Below are 21,974 nucleotides of genomic sequence, written 5' to 3'. Positions count from 1 at the left end.
ACTTGCAAGGACACCTACAAAGCAGCTGAGCGTTTGATAACAGCGTCATGTTTGGTAAGAATGGGGATTCTTCCACAGGGCTGAATGCTTAGAGCGTTTTTGGATGACTTTTATGCTGTGACATTTTATCCGATGTATGCAACATTTCCAGTGTTCCCTTCGTCACCACACTGTGGCTCGGAGTAAAGACGCGACTTTCAATTTGCTAATCCGTTAACATCTGACCCCCAAGGATCCATGGGCTTATGGCCAGGTTGTGGGCCAGACTTGGCGGGCTTTTGCAGGTCACGCGTTCAACAAGCAAAACCATGCATTTTTTGCCATTCCTTAAGTTTAAACCATCCAAAAAAATTGATGCCAGACACAACATCATTATGATTTGTTTTCAATTTTAGGAAGAGTATGAGTGACAGAAACCCATGACAAACATGCCACACCAGCAAACCAGGTTTTACGGCTTGCACAACATGAAGAAAACACCTCACCGAAAAATTCAAGAAGGACAACCCATACTTTCAATGCTTGGCCCGTTGTCACTGATCAAAATTTAGACGGGTCATCAACATTAACACAATTGCTCACCACTCTTGGCTCGTAGACCATACTCATATTCAATATCAATAACTTGTTAAATGTACAGGAAGCTTAGAGTCTTTTATTACACTAGCCTCCTAAACTCGTCAATACTGTCCGCAGTTCCTGGCATGTTGCATGCACGATAATAGTCTAAATTGAAAAGTGGTAATATAGAGTTTGTATATTCATGCCTGAAGAGCAATTTACGGAGGCCCTTGCGTGTCACCCTTGCTACGATTGAGTAAGTTGTTAAATGCATTTGCGAAGAACATTTTGCACGTAAATAAAACAGTAGCAATAGCCTTATTCCTCGACGAAAAACCAGGGGAGTGGAGGTAAAGATGTGTTGATATTTCCGCAACATGTCTTTACCGAACGAACAGCAGAAGTAAATTCAAAATTGTCTGCCGATGTTGTTATAGGGCATTGATCCTACTCGATTCTTCACGTTTTTCTTTTGATGCAGCGAGCCACAGCTTTTACAGGACACCAACATTCATCAGACAGTAGTATTTAGTCTTTTCCGAATACAAACCAGGAGAATGGAAATATAGATGGGTTGATATTTCGGTAACATGCTGGTAACATAGTGGCGTGTTTCTTCCGTCAACACAGGTTTATTACTTTATATTTAAATCAAACAATGACTTGCAATAATTTCAACCCAAGAAGTTCGTCACACATCCCACAAGTGCCACACAACCAGCCGCGACCGCACCACACAGATAACAACGCGCACAACAAGCCGTCACCCCACACTCAGACTCGCAGCGGTGACTTGACCAAACACGGTTTCCTGTAACTTCCGTAAGGCGGCCAAACAACTAAGGTTTCACGTCAACTACGAAAGCAAACTTTCAAAACACCGGAAGGCTATACGTGCCTTTATCGAAACAATAGCCAAAGGACTTCTGCCATTCTTTCGATAGAGGCATGTTGCCAAAATATCAACCCACCTGCATCTCCATTCTCCCCACTTTTCTCCGAGGAATAAAGCTATTACTACTGTCTTATCCGTGTCATAAGTAAACAAGCATCACACATCATGCATGAATTACACATGCAAACTTATTACATATATAAATATGATAGCGTGATAAGCATACATCAATTACACGTTTGCTTAAATTCGTTTGCATGCACACCCATTCTTCACGTCACGCTATCGAGACGTCTCTATGGCCTAGTTGGTTGGGTCGCCCGCCTCCGGTTCGCCCGCTCGTGGCGGGCGAGATGGGTCCGAGTCGCGTTAAGCGCTGGCCATTTGCCTCTGACTCGAATGGTCGGTGTGCGGTGGCGGCGGTCGCGTTAAGAGCCATGTGACGCCAGAGTGTGGAAAGGATAAGACCGAGCACTGCGGAATGTCGAGCTTTAGCCGGAAAAGTTCGACCGTTGTCGAGGTATTTCACGATCAGGTGGTGCGGTTAGGGTTCACTCAACAGGGACTGCTTAGCATGGGCGCTGATCCCAGACATCCGTTCCATCGAAAGGTTTGAACAAAATCTTAAAACCGTCTCCACGCGGCGGAAGCTTGAACTCATGGTTCCCTGTTTTTCCGACAGATGATACTGCACCAGATGACCGCTGAAATCGAGCCGTCCGTAGAGGCCTCTCTGCACGAGGCAATCACGAAAGAGCTGGACCGAGTCACGCTGGACAGGGAAGCTATCGAGGATCACTGGCGCCAGGCGAACAGCGACAGAATCTAGCCCGAGTCAGCTGACCGCTTCACACCACGACTTCTCGCAACGAGACGGCCATACCCTCGGACTTTGGCAATGAACAGACCGAGCTGGATATTGGGCCTTGGTTTACGTGGATCAAATGGGCCGGCCTTGTTGTCCTGATTGTTGGCAAATAGAGCCTAGCAGCGAAATGTCAAAACATCCTGTAGTTTCCTGTAGCGGTAAACTTATGTCCTGAGCGATAGGAATAACTTCGGCGAAGATATTTGGGGCGTCGTAAGTGGAACTGAAAAGTTAGAGATAGTCTCTCACGCAGGTATGGTGCGTAGCGCGTGCCAGGTTCAGAGGGGCAAAGTTTTGCTTATCGCAGGCTGAGAATTGCCATGCGTTTCAAGAAATGAAGAATTACGAGTGAATTCCATGAAAAGGTCACGAACGAATGACTTGTGCTGATCATGGATGACGCAGAAGTGCAGATGACGTATTCGGCTGAACGTTTACCTCACAGTTAACGCGAGGTACATTACAGAGACACTGCCAGTTTGCAGGTGGAACTCATTACCGCTAACGAACGCAAGTAGATTAGCCGTACCTGATTTGGAACACAGGCACAGCTTTCGCAGAATATTTCCCAACGTGCTCGACTTGCTATTTGAAATCAGCATTATGGTGGACAATATTTCATCACACCTCCTGCTTGTCACTGTCGAAACACATGTTTTCTTCGACAATGCTTGCTTTGGTCTAATCCCCCAACGGCAAACAGATTTGATTGGGTCACTCAGGTTTCTACGTAAGTTGTTCTGTCACACAATCTGAAAACATTCAACAGATTCCTACGGCAGCGTAAACCTGGCTACGTATAAACGGGACTGACGTGGAGAACGCGTCGCCCACAACTTTTAGAGGATAGAACTGCCCCCCCCCCCCCCCGACCTAAGGGAGACCCGGGATTGTCAAATGCATGCAGACGCAATTCGATGAAGTGAGGAAAAACCAAAAATCTCGCGAAAACCTGAAAAAACAAAAGTGCCAGTACCCGAGTTCCTAATAAAGATGCCTCTACTCTAAAGTTAGAAGTGTTCACAGATATGACAAAGGGTTATGGAGTCGAACATAGATTTAAACAATTTTCAAATATTTGTGTTTGCACGTCGTTGCCCTTGCTGGTGACCTCAGTCCATTTCGATGCCTTTTTAGTCACTCATAGAGTCATAGCGGTGAATTTACCCTTTTAAAGTAATGAGGCGCTTTTTAAAGCGTCAAATGGTGTTTTAGAATGAAATGTGGCAAAGGAATTGCTCATTGCCAGTTTTAGATAACCCAGGTCTACTTTTTAGAGACAGAATAGAGTTGCACTCATCGGTACGTAAATGAAAGACATTTTTGCGATAGTCTTACTAGGCGACAATCTAGCTTAAAAACTTTTACCTGATCTAGTGACTTCTGTCCTTCTGGTGGCGGTAATCACTCTTCTACAGCTCTGGAACTGTCACTAAACAAAAGACTGTCTTTCCCTTTGTCAAAAACGTACTTCCGTGTTGACAATGATTAGGGGTCAAATCCACATCAGGTGAAGGCGGAATCAGGTAGAGCTCGTGCCAGGTCATTAAATATAAATGTCCTGGCCTTCCAAGCTCAAATGACTTGTGGTGACACATGTTACGCGATGATATGATGTCTGTGATAATCCGGTTCGTATCCTCGGTTTGCATCTTTCGTTTTTACATGTTTAACAAAAATGCACAGCGTAAAATCATGTCCTGACACCTGGTTGCACCAGGTGTCATAATTTGTGCCTGTAACCTGTTGTGTCCGTACAGTACCACTGACTCTGCTTACCACACTGCCAGAGCAATTTATGCCACACCAGAACAGTCCCAACAAGAAATAAGACTGCTAGCCCCCTCCTGTAAACAAAAACGGACAAAAGGAGCAAGCGTTGACTAATGCCACACTCCGAAGTGTCCTGGAGGCGCATGAACGTTTGGATTTATGTCTGGTAAGTTCGTATTTCACGTGCTTTGTTCTCCACACTCCAGTGTGAGGACCACATTGTGCAGCTCCTACAGTATGGAGAAACAAAATCCACGCAATACTTTATAGCCGCTATGAACTGCGCTACACAAATTTAAAAAATAGAGAAAAAAACCGTCACCGGAGTGTGTTTGTTTTTGGCAGTGCCTTGGGCAATGCTCTCAGCCATTTTCGCGACGTGGGTGGACACCATAAATTACCACTAGCCCTGAGCATTGCGTACCCCGGCCGGCGCGGGCGCCGCGCCGAGCTAAGGTGACGGCCGCCGTTTGGCGCATGGGGAGGAGCAAAGTAATCTTCAATGGCTGGAAGCAATGCAGCTGTAAGGATCAGTGAACATTGTTTCGTTTAACAGCGCTGTCTTGGGTGGAACAAAGCGCCTCATTGGCACACTTTTCTACTCGCGTTGCTTCTTTGATGGAATACGCTCAGATTCCATTGCATGACTTGGCGGGTTTGCCTGCCTGGTTCATCTAGACCACGATCCATCTGGACTTCCAGCGAGACAGAAACGTCGTGCATTTCTGCCGGTCCATTTGCGCCGTCATCTAGCCTGTCCGCACCACTGACATCGTGGTCCGGTGGCACGTTTACTCAAATTAACTCATCCGCATTTTCTGGGAAAATCTCGCCAAGCATTTCGATTGCTTTGCTCACAGATACACGATGCTCAGTTGCAATCGCTCGGAAATAAACAATGGCTTTCAACTGGTCTGAAAATATGCACCCAAATATAACATGCGTTCTGATCGCATGAAGTACAAAAACAAACTAGTTAATCGACAACGTGAAATCTTGACGAAGACACACAGAGCAGCCAACTTCCAACAGCTTGCCGTACTTGGTGAAAGTTTATCGTTCAATCTGCTTGCCTATGGACCCTTACATGCAGGTGGCACTGATCTTCCAAAGGTCAGGGTCACGACCCTGATATATAAGCGCCTGCATGCAGCTAATGAACCTCTCTTCTCTGGCTGTGATTGTTGCTGCGATGCGGGTGTAGTCCAGCTTGAGGGGTGCTGCACCCGCGGTATGATAATTATTGCAACGCAGTGTCAGGCTCTGTAGCCTCATTTGCCCTCGTATACGTCTTTTATGTTGTTTTAAAACAAAACTTGTCTGAAGAGTTCGCCATATTGCGCCGAATATCGTTGATCGTTTTGACGTAAGGTCGGTGGTTTTCATACTGCAGATAGAGGAAACGTTTGGCGTGATAGCGAAATTTGGCTTTGACATGTCCAATGTCAAATTCTCAAATTACTTTTAATCGCATTTACGTAACGCAGAGACCTGCATTGTATAGCGATAAAAGGCATGCGTGGCTCAAAACCCTGTCTTGGTCTCAGATGTCACAAATTGACTCGACAAGTAAACGAGCATTGTTGGATAGCTTGGGCGATGATCGCTGCATCGGTCTTTTTCCATCATCCCACCGTCGATGGGGTGTGCATGCGTATATGCATGTGTACACTATGCACGCACGAAGTATTTGTATAACGCATGCATCGTGTAGGCGTAGTATATATACTAAGTGTATAGTTAAGCACAGTATGGATAAAGTTATGCATAGTATGTATATATTTATACATTGCAGTGTATATGTATAACAGCTACCGGCAGCAAAACTGTATACCATGCATTCCAATGCACATGTCGGCTGTGATGATGTTTCCGCGATCTGAGACACGTGGTTCACCAGCGCCCCAAATTAGGACATCTCCAAAACCGGAAGACAGCATAAAACGTGTCATCTTTTACACAACCACTTTGTACTGTTACGGCTGGAAATAATATCAAATGATACAATTTTATGGTTTACGGCATGACATGATGAAGGCAATATTTTAATCAATAGGTGACCTGGGCGTGCTCAACAGGTAGCAAATATGTGACCTGGAAGGTCACCTACTGTTGTAGAATCAAAACTTCGGATATATTTTGATAGCTTAGACCACGCGCAACACGCTGTTTTAGTTGGACCGCGAGAGACACGCGCAACACGCATTACGCCCGAGTTCAAAAGTTGTTAGGAAGACCGTCTTTTCACCTCGTCGGCCAAGGGTGTAAAAATGGCCCCGTCAGGCAAGGGTTAATGGTCGAGAAAGTTAAGGGGCCAGCCCCCTCTCCCCTCCAAGTACCTACGCCCGTTCGTGGGTAGACGTTTGCATCAGCTATGCCGTAGTAAATGAGGCCGGCTGGAAACCATTACCAATAACTTTTTTACCGTACATGTGCCTCGCAGCCAGGGCTTCCATATCGCTGTCAGCTTTCATCACGCGTCACAGAGCTCATTGATACCTTGGGCGCTTTTATCAATCGTCTCGCCACCGAGTAATCTCTTCCTTCTCCATCTCTTTATTGTTCAAAGGAGGTTCTAGGATGAATAAATCACTCCATGTTTTACTTTGGCGTATTCTTGAGATTTGTAAGCATACAGGTTCTAAGCCAGTCAGAAAATGAAAATATATGTACAGAAAACATGGACACAGAACGAGCATGGTAAACCAATGCTAACAATGACATGACAAATTATCATTAAAAAGGATGCATGGAAAGGTCGGGCCCATGCAGGTTTTTGGGCCATCCAATCCTCTGGACCTTTATGTGTTGTCTTTGAAAGATGAGTTAGAATGTCGCCATAATTTTCTTAAAAATGCATCAGTACCTGTTAAATATTTACGCAGATGTAGCATGACACAATTGGTGTGCCATGCGTTCACGATCTCGTACAACCAACGTTTTTGTTAGCTCACGCCGCCCGTACGCCATTCTTTAAGTCGTATGTTGGTAGAGCAAAGCATAAAATGGTATGCAAGACCATTCCTAAGGTAATCCATTAACAAGTCTTCATGGACGAAGTACGAGGCTCCACGCCCTTCACGCCCTCGATAGGCCTGCGGAAAAAGGGCACCTTGAGCCACTGATTTGTGATGCGTTGGATGTGACTCGCCACCGTTTGCCGTCAGCCAGTCTCGCTTCCACTTTTCGAAGATTTCGTCAGGAGACGGAAGCAAACAGTGCACTTGAGAGTTGCGCACCTGACAAGGGGGAAAATTTCTCCCAGCGGGCGGCATGACGCGACGTGGTTCTTGTCACACAAAAGGTTGCCTCGCTTACACCACGGTGGCCCCGCTTATGACAGACGACTCTGACGCACTAGCATGATCATTGCTGACCTGTGAGGACTGCGGAATAGCCACAAACTGTATCCTAACAACAGCCCGGATGGACTGACGCAAGCTGCTCGCCCGCGGAGGTTAGCTGCGCGAGTCCACCGCCGAGTCGGGCGCGCCCACCGGTGTGTGCCGACTGCGGCGGGGCGGCCGGCTTCAGTGGGCGGCGAGTCTGCGTGGCGGGCGGCGAGTCGGTGCGGCTGGCGGCCGAGTCGGCGAGTCGGTGCGGCGGGCGGCGAGTCGGTGCGGCTGGCGGCCGAGCCGGCGAGTCGGCGCGGCGGGCGGCGAGTCGGTGCGGCCACCGGCGAGTCGATGCGGCTGGCGGCCGAGCGGCGAGCCGGCGTGGCGGGCGGCGAGTCGGTGCGGCTGGCGGCCGAGTCGGTGCGGCTGGCGGCCGAGTCGGCGCGACTGGCGGCCGAGTCTGCGAGTCGGTGCGGCGGGCGGCGAGTCGGTGCGGCTGGAGGTCGAGTCGGCGCCACAGCCGCAGCCGTCACGTCAGCCCCTTGAGTGGGCACAAGTGGCTGTTGATTGGTTGCCGGGTGAGCTGAAGCCGCCGACGCTGCCCGACTACGCTCTGCAGCCCAGCGTCGATAGCAGCAGGCCAGCAGTACCCACAAGCTGCCACCAGCTGAAGAACTTCACGGGCTGGCGAAACCCTGCGTACCCTGAGAGCCTGTACGCAATGAGGAACGAACTGAGATGAGTACAGATTTTGATATACGAATATGCTGATTGTTTGGGTAAGGGTACATGTAAAACCTTTACGAGATGGCAAGTGTATACTTACGAAACACCACAGGTCGTTAGTACTCATGCGTCTTGCATTCAACAATAGCTCTATTCAGGCCATATTTGCAATTAAAGCGACACAGAAAAATTCCGGGTGTAAAACTTTCCTCCAAATTTTTCGCCTGACCTGTTGCGTGGACATGTCGACTAAGCATGCATAGAGCGTCCACCACCAATTGTTTGGGCGCAAAGACATTCTACGTGCTCCGCGTTGTGATCGACGATCGACGATCTATGTCTCCAATCCGTGATTGCATGCTGAGATGGCCGTCAGCTGGGCGGAGAGCACCCTCATTTTCTGACTGGGTTGTCACCTGATGACCTGCTGCACTGGGGTCACGCCGGCACAGCTCAATGGCGCCGTAACGACGCTGTTGTATCATCTCACGGCCAACAAGCCCGCTCAGCTGGTCACGTTGTTACGATACTATTCCTCTCTCTTGCTTTGACAGCAGCTCTGGGGGCGGCAGCAGACACCGCTGGCGCCTCGCCTTCGTGCAGGCAAAGTGGTCCAGATAGCCACATGACGGTAGCCAGACTTAGTCGCCGGTGCTGACGGGCCTGACTTAGGACTAGGCAGCTTCGTGGTGGTCAAGCCGCGGGGAGCGCCGCCAGGCGTGGACATGTATCTCCGCAAAATCCCAAAATCCACATCAACAGCTTCTTTGCGTCTGCAGCAGTGGCGGATCACTTGATCGAGGCCTGCATTGTCCCAAATGACGCCATGAGAGACAAGTGCTCAGTGCTTAGAGCGGCGTCCGCTAGCCGCGCTTCGCGACCGCGGCCCAAATGCTTTACTAATTCACGTGTAAACAGTTGTTCGGGTGATAATACGACTGGGATTTGTGAAAAACTGTTTCGGATCGCAGTTGTTGCTGCGGACGTTTTGCAATCACTCAGTGTAGTTCTTGATGAAATATGACATTTGTGGTAGCATGATGCAGTTCCGGAAAGCTTGGACGTTGATGACAGCGATGGTAGTAAGTGGAGGCTTCTTATTACGTCTGAGTTAACTATGCTCTTTGATTATCCTTTCATAGTCTTTTTCTCCGATGTCATAACCCAAGTATGGTAGAAATAATGACCTTATATTGATCTCCATGTTCCCTCACGCAGCAGCATTTGGCGTAAAAAGCATACCACACCTGGGCCCGGGTGCCACCCAGACACCCAGTTTACCAGTTGGGAACTGGGTGACTGTTGAATTAGAGCCCGAGAAATTCAGTCCCGAATAGAAATTGCAACAGCTTCCTTAGTCATAAAAGATTATTTCACCACCTCCGCCCCCCTACCTGCCCCCATATGGTGCCATATCCCTCGCCTCTACAAAGTGTGGCAACCGAGCGCAATTTGTCGGTAGGCTCTGTAATTCTTACTGCGCCTGTTTTGACGACAGAAACGCGTGTCTAGCCTTTCCAGCTCCTTTTTTGAGGAGCGATGACTTTTTAGAAACAATGCGTGACGATCCCCGGCCGGCGCGGGCGGCGACGGGCAATCGTTATTTTGTTTTGAAACGTCTGGAGAGGAGAGGAAGGGTGTCGATCGCACCCCCCCCTTAGAAGTCGGCGTTATAAAACATGGGGAATTAGAGCGAGAGACATCGTACAAAATGATGTTGTGTGACGGTACATGAATATAAATGTAAGATCATTATTCCCACAAAATTTGGTTAGAATACCGGAGAGGGCCATGGGCAGACAATTAAAATGTGTATTCAGTACAGTCGTAACCATTTACGACCACCGTCTTTATCAGCACACAAACGCTTCGCAACATTGTACCACGGATGCTATTTAGCACCAAATGTTACTCTGAATGATTGCAAAGCCCACACCCAACCAACCGCAGTCCAAAGCAGCTTTTCAAAAATTCCAGTCGCATTGTTTTGTCCTAAGAGCTGTTTGCGCGTAAATAAGCAAACCAGTTTGACTCACAACCACGAGTGTTACCAAACCAAAAATCACCGAGGTGAAATGTTTTACCACATACTAGGATATTCCTTTTTACAAAAGCTCATATGCGGGGAAAAACGTTTCACTTCTTCGTCTTTTGCTCTGTGGAAACACATTTTTACCGCTAGCCGAAATATTTTACCAATTCACGCGCGGATAGCCGTTCCGACGCAAATGGAAATGGCATTGGCGCCGGTAATGGACTTTTGGCGCTCATCTGCACTATTTGGCGCTGTATGAGGACAAATGCCCTCGGGCGAAAGTCCACCCTGATTTGGCGCCGGTTTTGGCGCCGTGCAGGACCGAATCGTAAAAAAGATATGCTGTGTCCCAACGAACCACTGTTTTGAATGACAGCAATGTCTAAAGTGTCATACTAAACAGCATCACTTTAACACATTCCTCTTACTTTTGCCACATTCGTTTGGCTTATGAGATAAGAAAGACATTTGTTGGCGCTCGCCTTGGGCTTTGACGCCGTAAGCGTCCAGGATACCTTTGTGCTAGCATTACGAACAAATTCCATTTTTCTATTCAGGTAAAGAAATTAGTCAGCATTAGCGTGCATACAGCATATCAAATTATGCTGTACTTATTCTAGATATTCTGAACTATTACGACGCATTCATGTGCTCTCATATTCTTGTAGCACATTTTCCATTTTCGAATTCCAAGTTTTCCATGAAGATCCATTGGGATCATACAGCTTTCATTTGCTCTTACGAAGCATCTTCAGTTTTAGATTTCGGTACCAAAAAGCGTAAGGACAATCACGAATCTTTCAATAAATGGAAGAATAGCTTTACAGCATATCAGTTCAGGGCAGTTACGTTCACTTTGTGGTGAGAATAGGCCAGGAACTGATATTTTCCATTTCATGACAGAAATGCGTCCAGTCTGGGCGCAATGACAGCGCGTTCTTCTCGTCCGCGTACGGCGCCACTGAGGTGGGACAAAGCGTCATTACGCTCTGCTATGCTGATAGTCCGCTCACAGCGCCTTCAGAGAGCTACATTTGGCGCCGTATGTGGAAAACACCCGAAGGTATGTTGTTGGAATAAATAAGTGCACCTAAAACAGCATACGGACACCAATACAACTTAGGCATTAAAAAGAGGATGCTAAGAGCATGTAAATGCGGGACAACTTAGTCTTTCGACTATCAAAATGTGTCAAAAATGGATGTTTTGTATTTGTAGAAACGTTTAAGTCCAATCTGAGCGCCATTGCGGCGATTGCGGCAATATTCCATGCGTCTTGCGATGCCATTACGTAGTCTTGGGCGCCATCCTGTTGACTGCACACTTTCAGCACATTCAGAAAACCTAAAGCTTGCATTGCATGAGGAGAAAACAGCAAATGCTGCCACCATGTATTCTTTTTGAGCATTCCGGGCTCAGATGTTCTTTCAAATGTGTTCTCTTTGGGCATTCCAGACTCAGGCCTTTCAGATTTCTTCCCGTTGGACATTCTAGCCGCTGCAACAGTATATTGATTCTAGATTGTTCCAGCAAGAGCTGTCTTTCCATAAAAGTACGGGTGCAGCACCATTTCAACCACCCATGGATCACATTTGCTGCTGTGATATTAGCTTAAGAGCAGGGGTGTAGCTTCCTATTCAAAGTGGCTTCAGCCCCCCCCCCCCCCAGCTTTGAGCAGAAAGCGGTAGGGGAATCGTGGGTTATCCTATAATTCTTATCTCAGAAAGGACCCTCTGTTACGCCCAAATAGTCCCTGTTTGCGAAATGTTGGGCCTAAGAGCAGCGCCCCTCGCAAAGTATCGATCTTGAATGAGAGCTCTCTCGCGTCCAGGGGCCTCTTCAGTAGCGTAGCCAGGATTTGGCCCAGAAGGGGGCCAAATCGGGTCACAAGGCGGTCCTCCAGTCAAGAGACTCCGTAACACTTCGTCGCACTGTTTTTTGTTTGTTTGTTTTTTTACAAGCGTCTTTCTCCGAGAGCATTGACATCCGAACAGCTCTCTCCTAGGACCCAGACGTCTTAAGACAAGCTCCGGCGGAATGAATATCTAATAGAAATAGGGTCATGATTTGTTTATCCGGGAGAACATTTTCGCTCCAAGATCCTATTTTGATGACTCGGAGCGGTTTTACAATTTAGAGGCTCGGTAGGTGTCTGCAATGGCCAAAATTTAGCTGAGGGGTCCCGCGACCTCCAGGAAGGAGAAGAGGGGAGGCATGGATCCTTTGATCTCTTCTGGCGCCCGATGGTGAAATCCCCGTTGCCGCTCGTCTTTGCTATTTCGTAAGTGGTCGCGATTGCGACACAACATCACAACATCACTTTGTGACACAACATGACAATCCTTTTCCTTTCATAAACCAGTGTTTGTTGTACGATGACAGTCACTTTAGTTTCTGTCTCTGGTAAAAATCATGGGTGTACGTAGGTAATGTAAATGTCGACTCGTTTTCTGGATTACAATGAGTCATGATAACCATGTCAGTCAAGCAATGACAGCAAGTCAGTCAATGACATTAACGGTGCTTTGTGTCGCTGATGCAACATGCCCCATGCACCTTGGAACATGGCTTGACTACTCAATGATAAAAACCGCGCTTACACATTTATAAGCGCTCCTTGCTTAGGGACTACGTACTGATGTGCTTCGAAATACTAGCAGCCCCCTACTTATCTTCAATTGAACCCGCAAAATTTGCCACAGGGGAGCACGGAATCCCGTGAATCCACTTCGTTGTGCCATACAACACATCCGCGTTCAAATCAGTTAAGGAAGCTATTATAAATTAAGCGTTGGTACTGGGATCATTCAAACAAACATGAATAACTATCTCATTCGCCGTTTTAAGACTGCAATAGATTCCAGATTCCACACTTTTACCGCATCAACAACAGCTGGGTGGGTTACTGTTACCAAGTAAGACAATCGCTGGTACTCAGCTTGAATGAGATTCTTATCTAAGTTATCCATACCTAATCTTGATCCTGAATATCCTGACATCAGGCTTTTGCGATGAAAAACCAGAACCGACACCAGTAAGGCAGCATCCAACATCCATGAATACAGTTCCAATTGGCAAATGATAACAACGTCGTCTGATGTTGGTCGATGCTTGCCTGTACATCACCACAAACGCCTTGCCGTGGGGCTGGGGGAGGCTTAGGGATGGACAAAGACCAAGCTTTGCTCTTTTCGACGATATTATCCAAAGGAATTCTTATGACATATGAATAAAAACATAGGTCGTAGACATCAGAATGTCATGAGTTTTAGTTGAAAACGCACAAGTGCTGAGAAGCGACCTTTCGACCATGACATTAAAAAGTAAACAAGAAGTTATTATACTCCCTTTAAAATTAAACCCGTAGCCTAGAATAAAAATGCAGGCAAAGAAACTTTCGCGGACAAATAGACAAGAAAACCACGTGACAAGGCACATATAAAGATCGTAGGGTTAGTTCACACGCATAAATCAACAAGCCGCCTTGCGTTGGGTTGAAGTACTGGAAGTCAATCAGCCCATCCACTGCAGGAGCATTTGTGACACAGCTAGTCTCTGAGACGATTTTTAGAGCCAGGGTTCGTGACGTCAAAATTTGCATAGCTGCAGGCAATTAAGCATCCGAACTTTGCTGTCCAAACAAAACATATTTCAACGTCGCTGACCGTTAGTGCGTCAAAGTCAAGCAATAGCTGCCAGCGAAGGCGTTTGTTAGGACATATTTCAAGGTGATGCGACAACGGAATTTTAACCGATGCCATGCAACTCTGGGTTGTTTCATAAACAACAAGAGAATTGAAATAAGGGACACAACGGCAACGGTAACTTAAGCACGGCATCACCAGTTCCAACCAGAGTCTCACCATACGGTGCAGCCAGGACGTGCATAATTAGACGAAGATCTCGTAACTTCTCTGCCGTGGCACGCATGAGCTAGCAAACCATTCATCGTGGGTTTAGTCTCCGACGCTGACCCGTGATATTAGCCGTAATTTTTGGATAAGCGATTAGACGTCTTGTGGTCCGAGTGACAAAGAAAAAATCTAAATAAGATCAAGACACCAGAACAGTTTTTTGGCCTGCGATATCACGTAGTCACTGCGAGAGGAAAGCGTACTGTGTATGTGATTGGAACGGCTACTTGCGATTTATAGTTGCAATTACAAAGTCGTTGGCCGTTCCTGTGATATAAAAAGTCAGGTTTTCAAATAAAAACTGCGCGTAACGTCACACGCAACTGCCGATGCATTTCTTTGGCGAGTCAAGAGAAATAATAGGAGTGTCATTCGATTTTAAGACAAAGTTTTCAGAACCATGTGCTGCAGATGTCCTGTTTCATATTTCATCCCATCCAATGATTTGATGTACTCTCCTGCATGACAAAATAACATCTGCATACATTGAGACATGCAACGCGTCACATACGAGGCAATATAATACACGGTGCGAGGCATACATTTTTATTAAAAGACACCGTCCAAAGCCATTTACTGATGTAGCCTTCGAAGTCCGCTGAGCGATGGAGCTCTCGGAGTGCACTGAGCGATGGAGCTCTCGGAGTGCACTGATCGATGGAGCTCTCTTCATCTGCTGAGCGATAGGTCGTGACGCTCTGTGCATGTTCCGGGTAGGAGGCCGTGTGCCGTGGTGCGGCGGCGGCCCTGGATCGGCCTGGGTGCTGCACACAGGCGTGTCGGCTCAGAACGTTCTCCGGTGGTTCTCGCCGCGGCCGCCGGAAGTGCGCGGGCGGCCACATCTCGACAGCAGACAGCATCTCCCAGTATAGCACCCGGACTGTTTCCAGAGTCGTCACCACAGTACAGTGTGTGCCAGGCCACGCCATCTGCCGGCCAGAACAAATTAACAGACTGGATTCGTTATGTGTAGCTCGTCGAATTAGATCCGTTTTAGTTGCATTTGCCAATGACATTTCAGGCACCAAGCCGAAAATAAATTGGATATTATAAGGGCATTTTCTAAAGGTTGTTATCGTTGCACTGATTCGGTGCGGGAGGCTAAGTAATATTTATTTTGCCAAGCACCTCGATTTCTGCGATATTGTTATCTGCCTCCGACTTAGGTGCACTTGACTCTGACCATGTTTGTGACGTCTGTTTGGGGCCGCCTCTCTCACATGTAGCTGGTTTATCTGTCCGCACACTGCAATAAACCCGAGCATATACACAAACGGAAGAGGACAGACATTAGCTATTAATTAGAGGGACTTTGAGATGGCGTGCTGCCGTACTGTCTGGCCCGTCTGACCGTAAACAAATGATCTAATAATGTACACTGACGGCCGGGTCAGGGCGGGCTGAGTCAGCCAATCTCATGAGGTCAGTAGCGTGTCAGGGCGGAACGGTGATGCAACGGCGGGGGCGCCGCGGGCTGCAGCCCCTCTCGGCCCGACGCGTGCTCATCAATAGCTCGGCTCAGCGATCCGCCGCACCGCGTGACTGCAGGCCGAACCCGTCTGCTTTCATCGAGCCTGACGCCTGCAGACACACACGCCCCGCGGGAGGGGGCGTGGTCCGCGCGGAACTGCGGTCGGGAGTGGCGCCGGGTGCGTGTTGAGGTTGCGCTGGAGCGACGTGGGAATAGTTGGGGCTGAGACGTAGGGCGAGCAGTGTGCCATTGCCACGGCAGGAGACCTGCGTGAGTGTTCCATGTACCCGATAGCTGTGGTATTGGGTTGCGTGATTACCACACCGACGTCTATACGATAGATCATCTCGCTCAAGCGAACAGGCCATACCGCCCCACTCCCTGCAAGTCCTACAAGTACTAAAGAATGCGCAAAGAACGGATGCCGACAAATCAGCTTCTGATCCGCTTGTTCCCATGCTGTGCTGGTGTGCTGCCTCGGCGCCTGCCTGGTGTCTGCACGGCAGGGAGATCACGGCAGCTGCCCGCTGGCTGCGCGGCGTACTGGCGCCGCCGCGCGTCCGACGCCGGTAGCAGCAACACTGACCGACCGCAGATGTAAGCGGCATGGCGCCGCGCCGGCCGCCCCGCCCAGCACCGCCTGGCGGCCCCCACCGCCCGCTGGCAGAGGCGCAGTCTCGACGGCTGGGGGCCTGGCCCTCGTCAGAGCGCGGCGCATCGGGCCCGTCCACCCAGCACGCTCGGCCGCGCCACGCGCTGACATCAGCAGACGGTGTGACGTCATCCGTAGACAGGCGCGCATGTGTCCGGGAGAGCGGTCGGCCTGGCCCGTGTCCGGGCGGCGGGAGAGGAACTATAGAACGGCGATTACGCCGAGTCGGCAACCAACTCCTGCCATGCGTGCTGCAGAGATAGCTGTGCGTGCATTCATATAATCTAGCGTTATTTTGTGGTAAGGCGCCGACGACGCGCAGATGAAAATGTTTCTTCTCCTGTACTTGCACTCGCTCATTCATATGCTCATTCATACGCATTCGCCGGACCGCGGCATTCGACGACCTGCAGAGCCTTCAGCAATTTTTGAAATTCCAACGAAGTTGGAAGATCCTGCCTGTCGTACGCTAACGAGTGGCTGATTAGCTGTCCAGGTCACGTCGGTGACATGTCGACATGTCGACGTGTCAGGCGCCCGATAGTGTACGCTTTTCTCAGAATATGCTTTCTAAAAGCCTCCCGTTTACCTCTGATTCCATTTGTGTTGGCGCCCATGCTGTCATAAACGTGGAAACAAATGCAGTTAAGTCAGGCTGTTCAAGACAAGATAGGATGAAGTGCACCAAACAAACAAATATAGGGAAAACGTCTTTGAACATTCATGATCCCGCCAAGTGTGTCTTTTGCCAGACCGAAATATACATAAGTTGTTCGGCGCGATTGCGAGGGGAATCACGCCTTCTAAGGCCTAGTCCCATTGGCCATATTCCTGGCTGACGGATGATGGCAAGTTGGACAAAGACAGTTAAACTGATACTTCGATAACGGCCTGAAGCCGAAATATCAACACATACCTCCTGCTGTATTTTGTCTTGTCGTGGTCCTTTAACCGAGAATAAGGTCAGTTGTAATGATCTGAAATATCATACAATTTGACAGCTAACATCCGCCGCGCCTGTTTGTTGGTGGACCACGTGAAGCTCTTGAGGTAACGGCTGGCGTCTCACGCTCACAAGGTAAAACATGACGGGACGTCACAGGTGACATCCAGCGATGGGCCGATTGTTCAGATATGACTCAGTTTAGGGGGGGGGGGAATGGGAGGCGGGGGGGGGGACATTTTTACTATACCCACTATTATCGCTCGCATAGTTGGGCGTGTCAAGACTTTATGCTTAATCACAGAACCATGGTCTGGGCGATAATCTTATGCCATAAGACTACAAACCAAATCTTTTGGGAAGAAACAACTGATGGTGCCGAGTGGTTGTCCTCGAGCGTAATGCCGAATATTGATTATATTTAACAATATGCTGCGATGCAGTGTCAGGTTTCAATGTTCATGTATTCGGTTATTTGTTTTGTATTCGTGTTCACTTCCACAGATATCCGCTGTACAAGCACACACGTGACTCTGCCCGTGCCGGTCGTTATGCAAAATACCGGTAGTTATGCAAAATACCGGTCGTTATGCATTAATTATTTATGCTTAAAGGGATGTTCCACATTTGAAGACATTAAAGGAGACATCCTATATGATGAAATAAGCCCACTTACGATTATTGGCATGCTTTTAACCCGAGAACACTGCTCTGGACAACACAATTTCTCTATTTAGTCCATGCATCTTTGAATACGTCATCGCTCAATTGCGTCATGGAACGTTTGTATGACGTTGAGGTGCCGCCAAACTAGCCGTGCGAAATTGCTAACCTGACGCTTGTAGTAATTCATTCGCTCGAGAGGTGGCCAGAGTGGCGCTGGAGGTGTGGCCGTGTTGGTGCTGAACCAAATATCTTGACGTGATCGTGTTTTGGTATTTTGTTGTGGTGTTCTTGCATCTTCATCGATGAGTTAAAGTTTACTTGCATTCACATATTCGGTTCGGGCACTATTCTTAAGTTATTTGATGGCAAATCTTATTTCCGTAATGGTCGGTAAGGGTATCCAACTTCTCGAAATGTGTAGCACAACACGTGATTCGTGATTGAAACTTACACAGCCTGCACAACACTGGTTGAGAGCCAATTGATGACCGTTATGTCTGGAAATCGTGCTCACAAACGCCAGCTATGAACGGCTCGACGACTATGTTCTGGTTTGTCATAAACGTTATATGGCCAATGGGGTGGCAGGATTTCAGTGACGTTTCTATGGTGTCATGCATGCCTGAATGTGCTTGAAATAGTCGCAAAGTACAGGGCGCTAACAAACTCAACGAACATTGCACGCACCACCACGGACATCCGTGGACCATCCGCCCTCTGAAAGAACATGCTTCTATGGACGGACTGGAGTGGTGACGTTTCAGAGGGCGTTTTTTGTCGCCATCCATCAATCCGTGGACGTTCAGTTGGAAACGGTGTCCCCTGAAGAGCACGTACGGCGGCGGTAGATGAGTGAGCCGAGCCGGCGCACGAGCAGCGTCGTTAGTCCGTGTGGTCAGCGTCACGCCGGCGGCACACGGACATCAACAAGCAGCCCAGAGTGGGGCCGCACGGCCGCTTGCACCGCACCCCTGGGGACCGTGAGTACGCCGCTGGGTGGGGGTGGGGCGGCAGCCGTGCACGGCGGGGCGGGAGCACCACCACGTGGCCCCGGGCCGACGCCGGTCGTCAACCTTCATGGTTGATTTGAAGGAGGAAGTGGATGCTTGCTCGTGACGTCATTGGCTTCACTTAACATCAGCACAACTACAACCCAGCTGCACAGACGTAGGAAGAAAGTGTTTGTCGTTCCCGAAACGATATTTCCTGGGATATCGATCATTTCATGCTAGGTTTATTGCATCAGATTTACAAGCCTATGTCGAACATCAGGCTATACGTGAATCAGCCGCAGTACGTGGACAAGGAAGTAAACCCTTGCAAGGGTAGAGACTAACTGGGGGGACGCCAGGGCTTTTGAAGTGTATCATAGGAAGAGAGCAGCATGCGTGGAATGCACGGACGTCTAGTTATGTTCTGTTGTGAGGGCCCTGTCCCCCTCGAATTCTGAATTGCCCCCTAGGCTGGCCTGGACCACCAAATATTCTTTTGCCTGAAATATTACAAAAGCAAAGAGAAAAGTTGGCAATCACACAACCACCACTTTCTTGATCCTAGTAGTGGCGAAGCCATGGTCGGTGCAACTGGGTAACTTGACCACCTTATTTTATCGAATTATTGGGTAACTAAAGACGTTGGCGCTGAAACATTTCACATTTGTTTTGTTTTTGCTTTTTCTGTTAAACGAAAGCCCAAACGCTTTTTCTACCCACGGCCCAAACATGATATTAGCGCCATGATTCACGCTTCTCGTGATCTCTTTTATGATGCATTGAGACATTTGCCCCCCCCCCCGCAAATGGTGGGATACGAACCTAACATTGCTTTACTTAAAGTTGAAGCCAGAGGTGTTTTAGTATAAATTCTCATGAGAAAACAAAGTCGGGCGGCGTATTATTTTGGCGCGGCGTCGTTAGTCCGGATTACTGGTCCAGATCAGCCAGAAAATGATAAACAATACGGCAAAAAGCATTTTGCTAACTAAACCCACCATTCCATTACTGTACCACACGTTCAAAGGATCCATTTTGCCTCGGTTGTGATTCAAATGTTACAAAAAAGCCTTTACCGTGCCATGCCACTACATGACCTTCAGCTTCCCTGTAACCGAGCTGACATTATCAGCCAAACGCCAAGTGGCTGTCTATGACGAGCCATATACGAGCATTTACTCTGGAAGGCGAGCCTGCCAACACGCGTTTTGCCGCATCACGAATGTGGTCAGTATAACTTCAGTGCTCTACAGAAGTCGGGCTTTCACCACGAGCGATGTGTCTACACGTCGACACATTTCTTTTTGCGAGCATTACTCATTGCATCCAACTGGTTCGGAGAAGTGCGATGTCTGTAAACTGCCCCATTGTCACGTGGAATATCAGTTGACTATCTGTGTCAATTAGTATCACCAGTGACCTAGAAAGCAATCAAGCATAGCTAAACTCGAATAAATGTATGAAACCATTAATTGGAACAATGGCATTGTGTTCGACATCCCTTATTTTTTTCGGTGTCACATTAAGGCAACGTTTGAACTTCATGTGGAATTCTGTGGCCAATATGTTCTATTTTTGTTTTGGCTAGGTTCTTTTACCGTTGTGGAAGTCCACGACACAAGAAATACAACTGCGCCTTCAATGTCAGCTGCTGGAACCCGAATTATTTTCACACTCAGACAAAATAGTTGGCGAATTTTATGCCATGTGTGGCGGGTTTTTAATGCAATGCCCCATCCTGCCCAGTCTTTGTCGAGCATGAGCAACACGCGGCTGGAAATTAGTCAACCAATGGTAGCATCAGGAACAAGAAAAATACATTCCTCATATGTACATGCAAGCCGCTGCTGCGCGCTATATCGCATTTTAGATAGCAGCAGGCTGTACTTCAAAAAAGCCCAACACCAATGAAGGCACAGAGACGAATGTGAGTGCGAGGTTCAAGCGCGTAAATAGTCTTGTGACCCGAATGCATGAAATGTAGGGATTGGTTCTTCAAATGTAGTCATGTTTTCCATGGTATCTTAAAGCAGCGATAAAGCAGGCAGCTAATTTGAGTGATGGGGATGAACTGGAGTGATGCAGGGCAGGGCCATGACCTTCCCTTCTAGAGCCGCCTCTGCATGACTACCACGCTGCTCAAACTAACAACAATTCTAATGGTTTCAGATTTAAGATAGAAATTGCCTTTTGTTAAAATAAAGTGGGTTAAATCCGCCGAGCAAAAATGGGAGGGGAGATGGGGGGGCGGGGGGAGGGGGTAGGTTGTCGGGCCCTCGGCCCGCCAACCATTTAAAGAATTGACACCCCTGGGCTGGGCTCTGCTGAAACCGGGACCCAGCAGGATGTTGTGATCAACACGATAATGACAACAATGGCAATATGAATGGCAGCTGCTAGGGTAGTGCTGCAGCCGTGGTGAAGGACAGACCTCTGCTAACAGGGGACTCCCACCCTGCGCGGGAACCCTTCCGTGGAGCTCGTGCGGGCGCTGCGGCCGGGCCTCTGCCCGGGCGTCCGTGAGCCCGCCTCACAGCCGATGGTCGCGGTACGCTCCTGAAACAGATACGGCGCGGGCGTCAGCAGCGGGGATGCTCTCCACCGGGCTGGTTCCCAGAGGACGACCGCGCCCATGTGCAGGGAAAGGTTGCAGAGCGGAGCAAGCCGCGGGTCGTCCGCTGCGCAGCGTGCTGTGCGGGGTGGGTGACTCAATCGCTTCAGGGCCGTTAAGTCCCCTGCTCCCCTGTTGCGCTATCGTCGACGAATAATCGAAGAAGCTGGGGCGCTGTAAATATCGTCGAAGCTGGGGCGCAGAGCCCGTGTGGGATCTGGCATGACTGTGCTCTCTAGCTTTTCATCGTTGCACTTTTTGTGCATTTTTACCTTTGTTGCGTACGGCGGATGCTCTACTTTTCTAACTTGTGAATTTCTGCTGTCCCTTCTGCGGCTAAGCAATGGTTCAACGCACATTAGCTGGATAATTATGCTGATTAGTGGAGTGATGCACATATGCCATGCTGCATAATGACTCTCATACTTGTTGAAAAAATCGGCACCCCGCACGTGAAGGGATCAGCTTTATGACACGCAAAACTGCGGTTTGTGGGCATTGAAGGGTTGTACGACGGCAGCATATATGAATG

The 21,974-nt window shown here is 48.5% G+C and overlaps 1 protein-coding gene across 1 annotated transcript in view; it reads left to right on the top strand.

The window, feature by feature from the left end:
- Positions 1–2,398, top strand: part of LOC119102657 (proline-rich protein 12) — a 26,701-nt gene extending 24,303 nt beyond the window's left edge. The window contains exon 8 of the mRNA XM_037226116.1: positions 2,139–2,398. Coding sequence (XP_037082011.1) covers positions 2,139–2,285 — 147 coding nt within the window. The 3' untranslated portion in view covers positions 2,286–2,398. The remainder of the gene's footprint in view (positions 1–2,138) is intronic.
- The last annotated feature ends 19,576 nt before the right edge of the window (positions 2,399–21,974 follow it).

Source organism: Pollicipes pollicipes, unplaced genomic scaffold (assembly GCF_011947565.3).
Source record: "Pollicipes pollicipes isolate AB1234 unplaced genomic scaffold, Ppol_2.1 Scaffold_5724;HRSCAF=6776_pilon_pilon_pilon, whole genome shotgun sequence".
Taxonomy (NCBI): domain Eukaryota; kingdom Metazoa; phylum Arthropoda; class Thecostraca; order Pollicipedomorpha; family Pollicipedidae; genus Pollicipes; species Pollicipes pollicipes.
This window is presented reverse-complemented; position numbering and strand designations above follow the sequence as displayed.